Consider the following 19,870-nt stretch of genomic DNA (forward strand, 5'->3'; position numbering starts at 1 on the left):
GGGAGCAGCTTTCATCTGTGAAATGTTGAGCTGGACCAGCCAAGATGATCATCTCTTGCAAGTACACCTGTCTGTTCATCAAGCAAAGGTCAAGAACTTTAAAAACCTCTGGACAGAGGTGAGCTAATTCCTACACAACAGGACTGGTCTGAATGATGTATCTACTAATAGAACTTCTTGCTGCCTCCTACGTGAAAAACAAAGGATGAGGAGTGGATAAAGCATGATAAAAGTACACCTTTCTTCTGATGAAAGTGAAGTTGGTCATCCCCTGTGTCCTTCTTTGTCCATCTCTTTTAATTCCACAAATGGAAAAACTAGCTGGCTTCTGGCTAGCTTATTTGGTAGCAGAGGGGGATGAGGAGTCAGTTTTGTATATCTGCGCTTCCAGTGCTGTTGCAGAGATCACTCGGTGTGTGACAGAGGCTGTATGCTATCCAAGTTCGTAAAGTTCAGAGAACTGTATTAATTTGCTGGTTATACCCAACACAAGGCTAAGTATAAAAGTGGTTTTTGTATTGCTTTCATTTTAGTGACTTCTATCCCTGATACATAAATAAGGCTGCAAGTTGAAAGGCTGGTGTGGAGCTGTGCTAAATATTTTATGGACAATTAAATGTTTGCAGATTTTACTAAACATAATATTTCTGATTATTTCCACAATTGTCTGCCATGCCAAAGGATGATTCTTTTTCCTGTTAATTCAGAGTTCTTCTCTGAACAGCTTAAACAGCAAGATCAGTCACTAATGGGCTGGAATGATGCAAACTTGTCTGCAGTTACTTATAGGGATTTCTTACTTCTGTTGGGCTTACACTAGCTTCAAGTAACTGCCAATCTTCTACCACCCTCTAGGAAACAGATTTAAAAAACTGATAGTGAATTGTCACACATCTTGGACTGTGTTGGTCATTAGAGCTAATAAGCCACATCTCATTGCTGCCTGTCTGAGGGTTGAGAGGTGTCCAGTCAATTACTGCTGTTAAAAGCTTGTGAAGGCAAAACAGAGTTCTTGCTGTTGAAGTTCATTGGGTTAAAGTTATTTGCCTGTGTTCATCGTGCAGGTATTGAGGTATACTTTCGGACAGTTGTAATATGTGGTGAGTTTTCAGGTGCTTGTGTATACCAGATTATCTATCCAGAAATTTGTCATTGCCTCACTGTTATTTGCTCATTGTATTTAAAAAAAAAAATCTTGTATTTTTGCTCCATAAGGATCTGTAACAGTGGTTACAAGAGCTTTTGTGAATTTTGAGAAAGAAAATGTGTAGTTGCTTAGAATAGAACTGTTTTTTTCTTAAATACAGTGAAGTATTGTGAAGGAATTGTATCGGAACAGATTGATTTCATCAATCAGCTAGCCTTCTTCAGATGAAAACATTGCTTAATTTAACCTATTTATGGAAGCTCTAAGTATAAGAAATAAATTGTAGGTGTGTGCTGAGAGGTAGTTTTTGTTAGGAAGGTTAGTTTCTTCAGCTGTAGAAGATTCTTGTAGGTATAACTTGTTATGTGGTCTCCTGGGGAGTTCTGATAGACCATGCTTAGCATGTCCTTGGATTAGTGTTCATTCACGTTCCATTAGTGAGTAGAAATAGTGATAAAATGGAAGGATGCTTACAAAATCTGAGAGAAGAATTTTAGGCAGCATACTTTAAAAATAAAAATGGAAAGTATAGAGGAATAGTAAATAGAAAACACAAGACTTGGAAAATACGCTTTAGCTATACTCAGTTTAACCTACCATCAGGGAAACAGCTTAAAATAGATGATCATTTTGAGGACTTTTTTTAAGGCCTACTTCTCTAAGATGCTATTTTATTATGCATATTACAGGGAAGGGGGGGAAAGCACTTACCTATCTTTGAAGCCTTCAGCATACAGAATAATTCAGGAGTAGTTAGAAAAGCTATAGATGAATAATGCAGACACTTTTAGGAAAACTGTTGCTTTGGTTTTTGTGTGAGTTGGTAACAATTTTTTTTTTTTAAAGCTAGTAAAAGAAAAATGCTGATAAGTGAAATACAGCTTGAAAGTTCAGTTTAAGGGGGTTTGTTTGGTTAGGATTTTTTTGTGTAACTTTTTCAATGGTGTGGTGCTGTGTGGATCGTGTTGTCTAACTGCTGAGGGAAAAAATGTTGTTCTTCCACTGTTCTCCAAAAAAAGCTAGAATAATGTTTTTTTCTTAAGCCACCTGAAGAGGAATTGTATAATGTGATGAATTTATCTTGATTTGAGGGCCAGGATTATCATACTCTATCAGGTGACTGGACTACCTACCTATTAGTAGAATTAAGTGTTAAGGCTTGTAATAGAAGAAATAGAATTCACTAACTTGTCAGTGAAGTTCTAATTTAATTGCCAGTGTCATGGGGCGTTAAGGGAGGAGAAAGCAGAGAGGGTTTTTTTTCAACCAAATCTTACTCTTACTGCAGAGATGTTAGCTCAACCTCCAACTCTGCAAATACAGAAAAGCATCCTTTTGTAACACTTCACAGAAACAAGATCACGTTAAATCACACTCTTGCCTTTTCCTGTTTAAGCGTTATACTGGGTTAGTAGGAGACCTCAGCAGAGGAACTTGATTCCAGCCACCTGTACAGGTGGACAGATGTTAAATGTAAATGGAGAGTTTTAAAATATATGATTGCATAAGCTGAGTGTTAAAACAGATGATCCAGAGAACCTTCCAGCATGGGCATGTAAACCTAGAAAAATTAGCTTTTGTTTTGGAGAACTAGCAAGACCCAGCCTTATGTATGACTATTTTCTAAGGTGATGCAACTCACATGCCTAAGGCTGAATTACAATAATTTTTCATTTAAAAAAAAAAAATCAGCAATACAATGCATTGCTAATGGAACTAGCAACCATGAGGGATACTTGTGCTTGTGAAGGCCTTCTAGAAAGAGTTGTATTTGTAGAGAAGCCTGAGATGGATTTTGCAATACTTAAGATCTTACTAAAACCAGCATGAGAAGGAGATGCCGAGTTGCTGAAAAATTGGGCCAAGTGTTCAGTGCATTGTTCACAGCTGAAATATTTGGCCTCTAAATGGATATTGACAATGCCTGAAGCATTTCTAAAGCAGTAGTTTTTGTTGTCACAGGTTGCATGCCATGTAGAGTTGGTAAAGTCAATGTCTTAATTGTGATAAAAGGTGCTATTGGAATAAGAAGACTATAAATGAGAACTGTTCCTGCTCTGAAAACTTCTTTAGCTGCAGAAAACAGGGAACTCCTATGTAGTTAGTAGTCATATACTTACATATCTATACTGTTTCAACAAAGCAATGAATGGTAAGCAGGTCAGAAGGAACAGTATTATGTTATTGGCTCCTGTAAAATGGAAATTTGTGTCCCCTGTGTACGTGGAACAGGAATGGATTTCCTGTAGATCTGCAACCGATAGCCGTAATTATTTTGCTGACTTTAACAATAAAATAAGAAAACTTATTGCTCTTTCCCTAGAAATATTGATTATCTTACTCATTCTGTATACCTCAAGACTGTCCCTTGCTTAATGTATGTAAAGTGCTTATCTGTCATAGGTGATAATCATATGTTGTGTTCAGCTACAGTAGGTAAAGCTCTTTCTGGATTTAGAGATGTCCCACCTTTTAAATCCATAAGGTGAAGAGGTCACTTGAGTTAATGTCCTGGTTTCGGCTGGGATAGAGTTAATTTTCTTCCTAGTAGCTGGCATAGTGCTGTGTTTTGGATTTAGTAGGAGAAGAATGTTGATAACACACTGATGTTTTAGTTGTTGCTGAGTACTGCTTATGCTAGCCAAGGACTTTTCAGCTTCCCATGCTCTGCCAGGCACACAAGAAACTGGGAGGGGGCACAGCCAGGACAGCTGATCCAAACTGACCAAAGGGCTATTCCATACCATAGGGCGTCATGCTCAGTATATAAACTGGGGCGGGGGTGGGGGGAGCGGGGGTGGCTGGGGAGCAGCAATCACTGCTCAGGAACTGTCTGGGTATCGGTCAGCGGGTGGTGAGCAATTGCATTGTGCATCACTTGCTTTGTATATTATTATTATCATTATTGTATTGTTATTATTATCATTACTATTTTACTTTGTTTCAATTATTAAACTGTTCTTATCTCAACCCAGGAGTGTTTCTCGCTCTTATTCCTCCAATTCTCTCCCCCCTCCCATCAGGGCAGGGGGAGTGAGCGAGCGGCTGCATGTGCTTAGTTGCTGGCTGGGGCTAAACCATGACAGTTAACCAGTATAGTTCTTTCTCTTGCTATACACAGTTGGATATGCATGGATACAGGTGGTTGAAATTCATTCTGACCAGTGCTTGTTTTCATTAGCTGTCTTCCTAAATGTTTGCTGCAAACAGTGAGGAAAAGCAACTATTTTCAGTTGCATATTCGCTCATTAAGGGAGAAAGGCTGGTGAAGTTAGAGCTAGTAAAGTGTTTGGCAGGACTTTGCTTCTTAACGATATTAACTAATTTTGGTTGATTTGCAGAATTTTGTAAAATTACTTATTTTAAACTGGAAGGAAATTTTAAAAAACGCTTCCAAATCCTGTGCTGCCTCTTTGTTCTTAAAGTTGTGGTTAGTAATATAAGATCAAGTGTATAAGCTCTTTGAGTTTAATGTATTTTAATGGCATTTAAAGTACAAAGGCAATAGTTTGGATAGCTTAACTAATACTTTTAATACATTTTCGCTTTTAAATTTAAAAAATGAGAAATTGCAGTCTACTTGCTTATGTGTGCCCTGCGTTTTCCTGTTAGCTGGCTAAAACTGTTGAATACATAACTGAAAATTATTTATGACTTGTCAAACATTAAAGTTTTCTGACGAATGTGGTTCATTAATAAAGATTCAGTTTCATTGCAGTGAGTGTTCGTGAACCAAGAGCTGCAAATGTGTTAGAAAGCATATTCACCTTTAGATTTTCATTAAGGTAGTAGCTGATGAACTGAATTTCTGCTATAGGCTTTTTATTAATTTAAACGGCCTTTTGAATTTAATTGTAAATGAGAGATCACTGGGTGGAAGGGGACCACTGGTTCTAAAACCTCCATCCTAACAAAACAATGGAAAGGAGGAGCTGGTCAAAACACATTAGTGTAAGATTAGGGATTAAAAATGGCTTCCTTTTTATTGCATTTTTGGACTGGGGGATGATAGTGTGGTTGGGAAATGCTTTTAAAGAAGGCATGTAAGAATTCTTTGGTACTGGGGGACTATGGTGCTGTGAGTCTGCCCGTGGTTCTGTTTATGCTGGAAGCTACTTCATGTTCAAATTTGGGAGGGTTTGGTTGCAATTGCTGTTGACTGCCTGAGGTTGGCCATTAAGACTTGGATCTCTTTTGCTGGATGTATGCTTTAAGCTCTTTGGAGTAAAGTTCTAATAAAATTTCAGTCAAAATTGCTTAATTGACTTCATGATGTAACTAGGAAAAATAGTTTTATTTCTTTCTGCAGAAAGAAACTGTAGCCTTCTTGATCCAATACTTCAACCTTTAGATCAGAGTATAAAGCGTATATGTATCTTTGATAAGGACATAGCATGGTTTTACTAAAAAAAAAAACAGTGAACTGCTAATGAAAAACTTGAACTCTGGACAAATAAGCACTGAGCAATTCCTGTGCATGCGTACTTAGCAGAGACCCACAGGCGTTTGGCAGCAGAGCTTCCTACATCCCTGAGTCTGTTTTCTTTCTGTGCAGCATTATGTGGGCTGGATAGGATTGCAGCCATAATTTGGTAGTGTGTCATTTGTTGTGCTGCTGAAGATGACCAGTGATACTTTTTCTATTTGTATTCTGTGTTCTGCTTCATACTTTTAAAAATGGTTGTGTTATTGACTGAAATGCAGAGTTTTTCAGAGGTGATGGCTAAAAGTTAATTGTGACAAGTAGCCTTTAGTGAGAAACCAGAAACCACAGAGAAGCATGTGTTTGCAGCTAGTTTTGCAAACAGGCTAGGACAGAAAAAATGGTGCAGTGATCCCAAGGGAGTATTGGTATGAGGAACTGCTTTTAAAAAAAAAAAAAAAGAAAAGAAAGAAAAAAAGCAAAAAAAGCAGCTGATTGAACTGGGCATTGTCAGATGACTGGAGGGAGTTTTTCTGTAAAGCAATGGTAAAATCACTTATGTAAATGCAGGGAAGACTGGAGGGTGAAGTCAGGGAGAAGGGTAATGCAGAAAGAGTGTGAGGCAGTGCTTGGGAAATAAGGTCTCTAAACAAATTTTGGAGAAGTGAAAGTCTTCTTGGTTTGCTTTAAGTCAGTATTCTGGAGTGGCAGATAGCTTTAGAAAGTATGGTAGAGTGACATGGTTTTGACAGGTGAAAAAACGTAGCTAATCTGGAAGGGTAACTGTTGTATAATAAATGCGGGCAGAGCTAGCCAAGCTAGGTGCTGGTGGTGGCATAGACTTCTTAACATGGTACCCTCAACAGAAGCACTTGAATGTACATATGCAGTATTAATAGTCACTTCTGTTGTGTGCTTGTTAAGGATTATCTCACCTCTAAACCAGTTATTATCCATGTACTTAAAATGTTGTGAAATGTGAGACTAGCAGAGCTCTAAAAACATGGAAAGAATTGTGCTTTTATAAAGAAAGCTGTATATGAGTGAAGCAAATGTAACAGGTGCATGACTTTGCCTTTAATATTTGTTTAACTCTAATTAAATAGTGATGCATTGTTCCAAGGATCCTACTAGCAAAAAAGTTCATAATGATTTACATGCTTTAGAGTAAGAGAAAAATTTCCCAGAGTTCTGTAGAAGTATTTAAAAAAAAAAAAGAAGCCTTTTTTAACTTACGAAGCAGTGTCTGTATGCAAAGAAGTTGAATTTAGCTTTGATATTTCCAGGGTTTGACTGCTGAATTGTACTTTTCTTAATTGTAGATTTTAGATAAGGTTAAATATTCTAGATTGTTTTCAGGATGCCCTGTATTGTACACTGCTTCTTTGTGTTTAGTTTGCATATTGTATGAGCAGATTTTTTTATTGCTGTAAAATCTAAGAAAAAAATCCAAACATTAATTACATTGTTATCTTGGAGTTTCAACAGATTGGGCTACAACAGTTCATACTGCAGTTCTGTAATTTGATCGTGGGCTGTGTTTTACAGTGTTCTTAGTAGCACAGAATTTGCTGAAATAAGATCAAGGGAAAACTGTCTTGTGGTTTTAACATACAGGTTATGAAGCAAGCTTCTCTATCAGATCTCATTGATCAAAAACATATATAGTGGACTTCTTGTTCCCACTTTAAAAGTTCTTACTCTCTTAAAAGAGTCTGAAGTCATATTTTTAGGCAATTTTGAATGTATAATGTGATTCTGATATAACCCAAGTGATGAAGTTTAGTTATAAAATTTTTATTTAATATCAGTGTCAAAATTGTCACTCTTAATTATTTGGCAATTACATTTTGCTGTTGCATGAAGTGTTGATGACACTGAGGCATAGTGTCAAGCCTCTGAGAACATTTACGGATGTTTCTATGCTAAGTGGCAGAGACATCCAGTTCAATTTCATAATTTCTGGGTGGCAGTCTGTGTAGGGTAGCTGCTAATTCTGTGTAGCTCTTAATGTTCTTAATGTTGCTCTCTAAAAGTAGTGCTCTGACTATTTGTGAAGTCAGCAAGAAGATAGATGTGGCTCACTTAAAAGTGCCTTAACTGTTAACACGTTAAACTTCTGATCAATTCTATCCTTAATCCTTTATCCTTATCCTATGATCTTAATTTCATGCTAAAAAAGAAATGTCTTTATGGGAAGATGTTTTATGCACTGATCTCATAGCTCTGTGGGCTTCTAGAGTAGGGTTTCATTACCATAACTGCACATTAAAGCTTCCCACACAGTGATTTATTGAACTACTTGGACAGATATTGGAGAGTTAATAATGGAACTTCTTAAAGGTTGAGATTCCTACCTAACTTTTGTATGTAGGAAACTGTAGAAGATACTTCCAGTTCTCTGATGGATCAGGCTTCAACTTCTGCTTTTGTTTGCTAAGAGTCTTTGGGCAACTTGATCTAAGGGCTTCTTTTTCTGCCCCACTGAAGAATAAATAGAAAAACTAGATTGGTGCAACCTGGGGCTTTGTAACCCTGAAGGTGAATATGAATCTCTTGTGATGTGTTCGTACATACTTAAAATATTAAGTCTTGTGTTCAAATGCGCTGAAAATACTGTCATCCACATGAAGGATTCTGCAAAGGGAGAAAGCCAGATATTCTCTCAATGGGGTACCTGAATGGCAGATGCAAACAATGATACTGTGCAAATGGATAAAGATTATGTGCAGGTTGGTGGGTGGAACTGAGAGAGAAAGAGGGAAAGAAATAATATGAAGGTCATGCAGGCTGCACTACAGTACACGTGCCTAATTTTTGGCTCCTATTATGGTCAAAAGTTACTGTTACTTATCTGTAATAGCTTTAATATAGACTGGAAAAAAAGAAGGTAAATTGAAATATATCTGAGGTACCTCTGTGCTTCCACTGTACAGGTGTTCAGATAGTTACTTGTCAGATAGCTATTAGGGCCTGCCAGGTTGACAGCTGACCTGCTAGTCAAGTCATCTCTGCGCAGTTTATCTTGGACAGTTTACTGTTTACTCTCTGCTTCCACTTGTGGTCCACTCACTGAGTAAAAATCTTCATATGTGTAAATGCGGTGCATTTCATGGGGAATCCCTTGGAACTATGTTTATGGTATGCCAGTTGCGGAGACTGCTGCTGTTTGAAGCCAGAATCCCACATTCATGTTGGATACGGAGTTTATACTGTTTACTAAGGGCTAGCATAAAATATCAATCCAGTCAGATGAGAATGAGGTGACATCACCATAATTTGTAGTTGACCAGAAAGTCTGAAATTATCCTTTGATTGCAGTAGTATTTAGATGCACTTTAGAAAGTGCCATCTTTGTATATGTCTAAAAAATAGGAGTTTGATTCTAGATGCTTTCAAAAAAGTAGTTCTTACTAGACTTTGCCTCCTTCAGTGCTTAATTTCTAGGCAGCTAAACTTTAATACAGCTTCACTGATGTGGCACTAGTCAGATCCATTGTTTTCTTGGGCTGGAAAATATTTGGGAAATCTCACATTTTTATGGTTGGTTTTCACCTATGGATTTTATTTATTTTAAGAATGCAGTGCATGCTTCTTTGAATGTTTAAGACAAACACCTTACCCTTCATTGTAGGGTGCTTAGAATTAACTTCCTGAAATTGCTCTCTCTCCCAGTAATCAAGGGCTTTTCAAGCAGCAGATGCCAGCAAAATATGTCCAAATGGGATATAGTATGTTCTTCCTGTAACTTTGAATAGTTGTCCAGGATGGTAATGTTGAATGTGATTACTCTGGGTTCTGGGTTTTTGTTTGGTGTTTTTTCCATAGAAAGTGAAAAATCCTACTTGTGTTTTTTTGTGCTCCAGGCTATTGATGGATGGGTGCACTAATGCAGACAAGAACACACTTAACTTCTGTACCTTGCATCTCCCACAGTAACTGTTTCTGTAAGCATAAGGGTAATGCAGACAAGGCTAAAAATTATTTTACAAGCTTTTGGAAGAACTGTACCAATTTTTTTTTAATCGGGAATAGGTGTATTCTGACATAGGGGCTGAGAATCGTGTGCTCTCCTGCTCTCTTTACTGGTGCTTTTACTACAATTTAGAACTGTAGTGTGGGAGTTCTGAAAATTAGTCTTGCAAGATGATAGTCTGATGCTGGTCATTAAGTCCCTGAAACTAAAAAAGGTAAGCAAGTTTGTTTAAAATAGTGTTTTATAGTACTGACTCTAATTAAGTTCTTACTGCTGCCTTTACAAAGTGGCTGAATTATACACTGTTGAGTTATCTCAGATTACATCTGTTGCAAAAATAAGAGTTCTTAAATGCTAAATTTGATTAATTGAGACAGACTGCTTTAATGTTATGTGTCGTGAGGAAAATGCAATGGAAATAAAGAACAATCTCTACTGCTGTCTCAGTAACAGCTACGTTTTGCTCATTCAAGAGGAAAAAAACCAACCATGGATAGGTAACATTGGAAATGATAATTTCAGGATTTCTCTGTGGCTGTTCTTTCCTTTTATTTTCTTTTTGTGTGTAAATTTTGAATGCAGTCTTTGAGAGTTACCATTTGCGCATGTTCTTGTAAAACTATACTAATGCTTCAAGTTACTGAAGTTAATTTGAAAAAAAAAAAAAAATCCACATTTCACCTGAAATACTGTTTCTAACTTTAGTAGAGCTGTGGTAAGGACGTGTGCTGAAAGAGGGTTTAGACAAAACTTCTTGTTCACACTGTTGCCAAAGATAGAAGACTTCCGAAAGATTAGTATCCTTTGTAAAGCTACCTATCTAATGGTGAACCATTGGGATAATTTTTCAAAATATTATTGTTGAATAGTTCTACTGTAGCATTTTCAGGTTTTTTAGGATTCCTAAACTATGTCAGCTACCCTGGTTTTATGCTATAACACGCAGTTCTTGTCTTCAGAACTTATCAGCAAACCTTTTTTGTTCTCTGTTATGGTAAATAATCTGTCCATTTGTTTATGCTAAGATGTTTTAATAATTATTTATAAATAGACACTGCAAGGTGCTGTCTCTTGCATTCTATATTGTTAACACAAAGTTAAGATACAGGAGTTTGCTGAAAGGTTAAAAACATTTTTACTCAGTTCCAGAGCCATCATAAAGTATACTTTGATCCCTAGAATTCATCAAGTTATGTATGTGCTGCTTCCTCTTTAGCAGAAACTGTACAGTGTTTGCAGTCCCATTCTCAATAAAAGTCACTTGAATAGGCATCCTATCAACAAGAGATAGTTTGCACGTATATCAGATTCTTTCAGTCTTCTGCTGAATAGTCTGCAGTGCATCACTGTAGCATTGTAGCATGAAGGTAACTTAAAATTTTAGTTATGCTTTTATATCTGTCATAGAATCACAGAGGAGTTTGTGTTGTGAGGGACCTTCAAAGATCGTCTAGTTTAACCCCCCTGCCATGGGCAGGGACATCTTCAACTAGATCAGGTTGCTCAAAGCCCCATCTGCCAAATACCTGCATTTGTGTGTGTTTGTATATATGCACACACAGTTGTATGCCAGTGCTGCTGCTTTCCGTACAATTGTAGACAGATAACATATCTATGGGTAGAGGAAAAACTGCAGACGCTATCGTAGGGGAGGAACAGAAGTATTGATTTGGGGTCTTTCAGCTTATAAATGCGTAGTTGAAATGTATTGCTCTTCATAGTTGTCAGCTGTAAATCACTTCTGTGTTCAGAGTTTACATACTGTAATCTTTCTTCTCAGACATGAGATGTTACTACTCACAAAAAATCCTAGTGATAGGGTAAAAAAAGTTTTTAATAACCAATATGCTAGATGAGCCTGTAAGATACTTCAAAACAAATTTGGAATTTGAGTGGCTGAATTCTTATACCACAGGAGAGTGTCTGATGTTTTTTATTAGCGAAGAAAACAGAAAAAGTAACACAGACTAAAACTGGGCATGTATTTTTATTCCCCCTGTTACTTAGGGGATATTTTAACATTAAGGTTGCCTTTGGGGAGGCGGGGTCCAGAAGACTTGCCATAGGATGATCCTTTCTGTTCATATGGTAAGAATTAGGGACTCTAAACATACATGCTTAATGCACCTTGTTAGTGCTGAAACCATGGTACTACTACAACTGAAACATGTACTGGCTGTTCTGAGCTGAGTTACAGAGATCAAAGTATTGCTCACCAAGGAATCTCTTCAGCTGATGGATTTCATTTCAGAATGACTGCTTCCACTGAACAGTCTTGTGGTGCGTTGCGATGAGCTGCTCCTGCACTGAACAGCTACCAGTGCAAACTTAAAGGGGTGAGGGGTGGAATTTGCATGCAAGAGAAACATTTTGGGTATCAAAGTGAAAATGTTGGAGTCCGCCAGGTGGTGCCAGACAGCCAGCTCACTGGTGGCTTGGAAAGCAGGAACAGACCTTCTGAGAAGATGTGAGCCTGAAGTTAACATCAAGGGGTGTATTATCTGAATTTGTAATTCTGTATCTAAGAGATACAAGCAACACAAGCTGTTACCCTCCCTCTCCTTCCAAACTTTTACCCCTAAAGCAATGCCTCAGCAAACGTTCTGATACTATTTCTGTGTTCGTGGTGGTAAAATTTAGATAATGCTATTTAGGAGTGAAGCACTTAACTTTGTGGTTTTGGTGCCATTAGTGTTAATTGTCATGACTGTGTTTTTGTGCTAAGATCCCTCTTCCATGGGTAGTAGGGTCATGAAGTTTTCACTAGAATGCAGTAAACAATGTTGTGCTATGTGTTGCAGTGAAATGAATGTAATTTCGTGGAAAAACAAACATGAAAGTTAACTGAAAGTTAAGCCAGAGAATTATTTTAGGTGGTTATGCTTATTTACATGGAGTTAAAAGCTCATATAAAAACATTTTAATGTTTCTACAACTAAGTTTATAGGGGGGTTAAGCTGGTTCATAGTAAAAGCTGCAGTCTGTGTGCATGCTTATTTTTCCTCCTTTTTACTTTGTACTGCAAAAATTTTCAATGTCGCTTTATTTTTTCTGTCTTAATATTGCATCTTCCTATTCTGATAGCATGATTGTACTATTCTTATTAAAACTGTTATGACTGACAATTTGTAGGGCTTATGTTTTCAGTCTAACACTTAACCTTCTGTGAAACACTCCACAATAATTAAGAATACTGTTGGACAAAGTAGTCATCTAGTTTCCACATTGTTTTTTTCTGTAAGTGTGCTGTGGTCTAGGAAGGTTTGTAAAAACAAACAAGCAAAACACCTGGGCTGGTGAGTAGTTGCAGGTGATGACAAGTTAAAAGAATGCCTGTCTTTAAGTGAAACCTGCAGCTGGGCTGCTGGAGAACTGTGCTGTCAGGGGCTGGGGAAATTCGCTGCTTAACTGGTAGGCAGTGGCACCTCTGAAAGTTACGGGCAGTCTGTAAAGGCTAGTATAACTGGTTTTGGATGTGTCAGTTTGGATCCAGAAAAGCCACTTTTGTTGGTTTTGCTATATCTGCTGCTGTCAACTGAATTATCCTAAAAAGTTAATTGTTTCTTAAGTCATCTTACATTCATCCAAAAAAGGAGTTCCTACCCTTTCTTAATAGTATCGCTTATTGCTACTGAGTAGGTCAGAAGCATGTTAAAAAGGTCTGTTCTACTTATGTGGAACATGACATTCTTCAAGACTTGTAATACATTTTTGTAATAAAAGGTTTTGCATATTGTGAGTTAACTTTTTTCTTGATGATTTTTCCATATTAAGAGTTTCAGATATTTGCATGAGGGCATTACATGTGTTGTTTTGTCATTCATCATATTTAAGAATCCTAATTTTTATGGTTTTTTGGTTTATTTTTGATCATGTAAGTGAGACTTTGTTACATATGCTTTAAAAGTCAAGATGTTCTCAAAGTACATCAGTTTATTTTCAGAAAATCAGATTTTATCCCTCCTTATTAATATCTTCAGAACTGTCAGCATGATGGAATGTAAATTGAATTTAGAATGCTAGTTTTAGGAGAACTCAAGTTTCACTTGCTTTCAGCGAAAATCTTCAGTGAGGTTTTGAATTAGTGACAGTTACTGGCTTGGTGTCTAGAAAATCAGTTTGAACTGCTGAATCAGGTTTTGACTACAGTAGTTTTGTGTCCTTAGGTTAGAGAGCACAGTGAAACACTTCACTAAGTGCTAGCCAATGAATTGTGACTTTAAAAGGATTAGGAAGTAATTTTCCTTTTGAGAGGCATGACTTAGATTTGTGGTGTAGTAATGACTGGGGACACACCATGGAAAAAAAAAGTTAACTGGTAGATGACCACAACTTTTCTGGTGTTTTAGTTATCTTTATAAACATAGCTACTTAACAACCAGTGAAATTAAAATATCTATGTGGTACTTTATATTTTTGCCATGAGTTGGAAATCTTGGGCGTGGGGAGTATATAGTACATACAGGTGTAATGAAACATTTACAGCTTCTTGAATATCAGGTCAATGGCTTACTGCAAAAGGGTATGTTACTTTCTAAACCTGAAGGATTTTCAGTTTGTGGGGGGTGGGGGGGTGTGTTTGGTTTATGTTTTTTTTCTGGGGTTGGAGGGGTGGTTGTTGTTTTTAAGTAGAAAAATACAACACTAGATTACAGTTGATTCTCAACTAATAGTTCTCCTGGAGGGAAAAAATGGCGATCTCTTGTATGTTTATGCAGTGCCTGTGGGACTGAATGTGGTAGTTTATCATAGCAGTGCTTTGAATTCAGAGCTTGTTTTCATAATCAGTGATGCTTCTGTGCTAATGGGTTTTAATCCATAGCAAAATATTTTTGCGTTTAGTATTAAAAACAACCCTTATGCTGTGTTCTAGTAAAGCAAAGCAAGCTAATTGCTTCCTGTTGTGTCTTCAAGTGCTTTTTAAAAGTTTACTGTTTTGTCCTCGTGTATCATTCAGCATTGTTGTGTATATACTGATAGATTCCAGGAAGAGAGGAAATGTGGAAAAACTAAGTTCCTTTAAATTCATTTTTAACTTTAACAAATTCTTATGAATTCCTGACTGTGAATGTTTAAGTTAGCTCTTCCAGACATAGTATGGATCTTTCTAAATAAAAACTGCAAATTACCGAATGTTTGTCTCCCTATTGCTGTCTTTTCCTAGGAGTATTCCTCGATGTTGTTCTAATGTTCCTAGAAGTTACTGGGTGTGATTCACAGAAGTGGCAAGTGTTGTTAGATGTAAATGGATTTTTCTGCGTAATAGTTTTACCATACCTCAAGGCATGTCCCTGTATGTTCCCTTACTCAGTAAGGCACTAGCGTAAGGTACACTTTTCCCTGCAGCTGGATGACTAGTTAGGGGCATTCCTCTGTTTTTAAACCCTGTATGAAAATTGACAGCAAGTTCCAAAACTGAAGTAAAAGAGAGACGACCAGCTCTGATTAACAGGTTACAGACAATGTGATTACAGCAATGACATTTCTTAAGGAAATGAGGCTAAAAGGATGATCTGACATCACTCGTCAGCTGTGTGCAGCACTGAAGTAGTGGAGTAATCTGGATAAATGTTTCCTGTCCAAAAATGTTAGTCTGAAATAAGTTAACCTGCAATTCTTCAAATTTTCAGGTGATCACAAGTTTCAGCAATTAAATCCTGAAAAGGCCTTTAAAAAGTTGTCCTTGCTTATCTCCCTCATCTACAGGAATGTGATGACTAAATGTTTTAGGAGTTCAGGTGTAGAGAATTGCCAAGAACTGTGGATCTTTCAAGAACCAATGACTTAACAAATTGGTGGCTTGAGTAGTCATTGAAGTGGAATCAGTGTTTTGGTACCTTTTATGCGTTGGATTTTTTTCAACAGACTTTTTTTAACTTCTGCGAAGCAAAGTTGTTCTGCTATGTGCGTGTGAGGGTGTTATGTTTCTAATAAATGGAAATGGTTGATTCATGCTTTACCTCTGGTGAAGGTAGTGCAGTTTCCTCTAAGCTAGTAGTCATTCCTCCCTGTACTAAGCTCAGTGGTTTTTAAAAGAGGCTTTTCTTTCTGTATGTAGTTAACTGATGTGATATGGAACTTGCCTATGAATATGAGGGAAAAGTAGCAGCCCTAGTATTTGTTTTGCTGTATTCTTACCTTTATGCCCTCTGTTTCTTGAATGTTTTCAGAGTAATAGAATATGAACAGGAACTTCCCGTTGAGTATGAGAACAAGCATTAAAGTGAAACAAAATATTTTTATCTTGACCAAGTCAGTTAATGCTTATCTTAACCAAGTCTCAAATCAAACTATTTATACTTTACATGTTTTGTTTTTCAGAGTACTGTAATTGAAAGTGCATCTTCTACATTTGAGGAAGGACAAATTCATAATTGAATGGTGGATTAGTAATTAGCTGTCTTATTCCAAGAGTAAGAAGATATCCTGGGAGTTGAGAAGAACTGGATTTTCACCCTAGTCCAGCAGCTTTGCTGCTCACTTAAACACAGATGAATGAAGACCCCATTTGGAAAATCACCAGGTCAGCGGTCCAGAGCTGATGCAGGTGAGGTGTCTTTCTGGTTGGTTTTGCTGGGTTTTAGTGGGTAAAAAGTGTTCTTACTTTATAGATTTTTTTTTTTTTCTTTAAAATATGTTAAAGGTTTTCTGAAGGTGTTATCATTCCTGTCTTAAAAAAACACTTCTGTTATAGAAGCTGATGAATTGAAAAGGCATACATAAATTTAATTTAGCAGTACAGACATACATGTGTTTAATATAATCTACAATATTGAAGTTTTATTAGAACCGTAAGTTACATCAAATTCTAAAAAGGAACAAAATCAATTTTGTAGGATGATGTTGACATATTAAGGGGAGAATTGTTCATCTCTGAAGTGCTAGAACATAAACAGAAATTTATTCATCATATATTTATAACAGTAAAACTCTTCATGGTTTTATAGAAGCTGATCAACTAGTAATTGTAAAAGAATCAAACACTACAAAAACGCAAATACTGTTGCTACTCTGTGTGCTCTCTAAACAGAAATAGGTTAGTAAAAGTATTTTAAAGCAATTTTTTGAGAGAAATGCAAAATATGAGTAAGCATTCATCCTCTTATGACTAGTTAGATTTATTCAAAGTTTTGCAGCTTGAAAGACTAATGAATCTGTCTTGTGTGCTCTGTAGTAAGGATTATCAGCAATGATGCAAAGAAAGCATCAAGTGACCAAGGAAGAATTGTTCTGTAGGTTGATACTTGGTCCTGTATAAATTAAGCTAGACTCTGCTTCAGCTGTGCGTTCTGCCTGGGTTAGTGTGGGACAAGGACTAGAAGTCATCATTTGCAAGTTAAGAATTCTACAGACCAGCATTTTGAGGATGAAGAGGTTACAGATGAATGCTGTTCGCTCTTCTGTTCAATAACTTGCTTTTTAGTGGAACTTCTTTAGGTAATGCAAATTGGTTTGTATATTTAGTCAAACTGTCATGTATAATTGGGAAAGCTCAGTTAACTTCTAAAATATCCAAGCAATAGTCCATTCTGGTTCTTTCAAGTACTCACCAATTCATTGACAACTGAAGCACTTGATACCGCAAAATTTCCCTGAAACCCTTTGGAAACTTTCAAAACTCTGTTTACCTGTGATTAGCTTGCATTAATGTTAATTTGCTATCACTGATTTGAAACATCTCCTGATTTCAAAGGTAACTTACGGTGTCAAAGGAGAGACCCAGTACAAAGTCTTAAATGCTTGGTTCAGTGAGTTTTCATTCTGTCAACTGATTAGTCATCCTTCCTCTTGACACTAGCAGAATGCCTGTGGGAGTAGAATTGTATTTGTAAGAGAAAAGAAAGGAGAGCGGGCTTTGAGCTGGTACTAAACTTCAATCTTGTTGACTTCTAAGCATTAACTGGGCACTGTGCCCAAGTTCAAAGAATTCAGACACTAGGTTTTTAAGGCAATTGTTGGAAGAATTTTGTCTAATGACTTCAGTGTGACATGTGATGAACAACAAAATACAGCACAGATTTGAAGTGTCATGATGTGAAACTTACAGACGATTATGTGGCTGGGGTTTTTTCTGAAAAACAAAAAAATGAAGCTAAAACTTAAATATGTTGAGAAGAAAATTTTGCTTCCTATTTGTTCTTTTGGGTCTTAAAAAAAAAAAAGAGTTCATAGACTTATTTTGAAGAGTTGAGTTTTCCATTATTTGTTCATTGTTTTGTCCTATAACTGGCACTGTGCCAAACTATAATTAAAATAGACACACCTCAGATGCCATTTTTGTTTTTTAATATCCCTATACAATGGTTACATTTGCCTTTATCTTTTTCTCGGTGAAGTTTTTTAATCTTAACTGGTTTCCTTGACTTGCATTCATTTGATGAATGTAGTATCACTGTCATTTAAATACAACCCATAAATGATACACGTGGTCTGCCTCAACTCGTGGCATAGTTGTAACCTAGTCTTGGGTGTTGCTGGCTTTTAGCCTCCAGCTATTATATTCTTGAGGAAAACGGCTGCTGACCTCCTTGCTTTTGTTCCTTCTCCCCCGATCATATTTGGTGGGCTGAGGCTAGACAGCTTTTACTGCGTTGCGGCAGGGCGGGGACGGAATTATCTGGTGTTTATTGCTTGATTATGGATACGCATTAGGAAAGAGTGCAGCAGGCAGCTGTCATTAGGAGACTGCATAGCCCACTGTACAGTGAAGGTTGGGCATAGGACTTCTAAAGGCAGCTACTGAGCAAGAAAGAACGTTAGTTTATCACAGCAGTAGTTTCCCTGATAGTGGTCAAATTTTCCTTTGAAAAGAACAGCAAATGCAGTAACTGAGTTCATCAGAGTTTGTAAAATGATGATTTTGATGGCTGGGAGAGAGGCCTTGCAATGTGATATAAATGAAGATTATAGCGAGTTAGTTGTTTGGGGTTTTTATTTTTTTTAAATTTCTCTAGGAGAGAAAGCTGTCAAAAGTGCAACCAGGTAAAGTGACAGAGTGGTTTAGGTGACAACTCTCCCTCTTCTTTTTAGAAGGAGAATTTGTTTGCAAACAGGTGAAGAGATACTCTTCCTTAGTTTTATGTTAAAAGTTTATTTGCTAGGGAAGAATGACTTCTAGTCCTGCAGTTGTGGCAATGTTCTATGCGTTTGGATTAACTATGTGTTAATGATCTTTGTGACCTTTTACAGACTTTCAAAGTGGTCTTGGTGATGGTTTGGGGAATTTTTTCCTATTTGGGAATGTTAAGGATTTACCCTAGTTAAGTGATTACTGAACTTGACAGTTACTTTATTTGAAATAATTAGTAATGACCATAGTAATGGGGGTGAGCATGACATTTGTTACCTATGTAACTGGAGAGATACAGGTTTTGATGACTGTTATATGGATAAGGAATTGGCTGGCTGGCTGCACCTAAAGAGTTACAGTCAACAGCTCAATCTCCAACTGGAAACCAGTAATGAGTGGTGTCCGTCAAGGGTCTGTACTGGGACCAGTACTATTTAGTATCTTCATCAATGACATAAACAGTGGGATTGAGTGCACCCTCAGCAAGTTTGCAGATTATACCAAGCTGAGAGGTGCAGTTGATTCACTAGAGGGAAGGGATGCCATCCAGAGGGACCTTTGCAGGCTTGAGGAGTGGGCCTGTGCGAACCACGTGAACTTCAGCAAGACCAACTGCAAGGTCCTTCATCTGGGTTGGGGCAATCCCCAATATCAATACAGACTGGGGGATGACTTGGGGATACTGGGGGATGAAAAATAGGGCATGAGCCAGCAATGTGCACTTGCAGCCCAGAAAGCTAATTGTAGCCTGGGATGTGTAAAAAGCACGGTCAAGGGAGGTGATTCTCCCCCTCTACTCTGCTCTCATGAGACCCCCACCTGGACTACTGCATCCAGTTCTGGAGCTCCAAGCACAAGAAAGATGTGGACCTGTTGGAGCAGGTCCAGAGAAAGGCCATGAAAGTGACCAAAGGGCTGAAATGCGTTTCCTGTAAATAAAGGCTGAGAGCTGGAGTGTTCAGCATGGAGAAGAGGAGGCTCTGGTGAGACCTTACTGCAGCCTTTCAATTTATAAGGGGGACTTACAAGAAAGATGGGGAGAGGCTTTTTACCAAGGCCTGTAGTAACAGGACAAGGGCTAATAGTTTTAAACTGAAAGAGGGTATATTTAGATTGAATACAAGGAAGAAACTTTTTGCAGCAGGGGTGGTGAGACACTGGAACAGGTTGCCCAAAGAAGTTGTAGATGCCCCATCACTGGAACTGTTGGTCAGGTTTGATAGGACTTTGAGCAACCCAGTCTAGTGGAGGGTC

The 19,870-nt window shown here is 37.5% G+C and overlaps 1 protein-coding gene across 5 annotated transcripts in view; it reads left to right on the plus strand.

Moving 5' to 3' along the window:
* SPIN1 (spindlin 1) overlaps window positions 1-19,870 on the plus strand; it is a 58,226-nt gene that overhangs the window by 16,613 nt on the left and 21,743 nt on the right. For all 5 annotated transcript variants that reach the window (XM_075726024.1, XM_075726022.1, XM_075726023.1 and 2 more), the window contains exon 2: window positions 15,868-16,093. In XM_075726024.1, coding sequence (XP_075582139.1) covers window positions 16,042-16,093 — 52 coding nt within the window. In that variant the 5' untranslated portion in view covers window positions 15,868-16,041. The remainder of the gene's footprint in view (window positions 1-15,867; window positions 16,094-19,870) is intronic.

This window comes from Pelecanus crispus, chromosome Z (genome assembly GCF_030463565.1).
Source record: "Pelecanus crispus isolate bPelCri1 chromosome Z, bPelCri1.pri, whole genome shotgun sequence".
Taxonomy (NCBI): domain Eukaryota; kingdom Metazoa; phylum Chordata; class Aves; order Pelecaniformes; family Pelecanidae; genus Pelecanus; species Pelecanus crispus.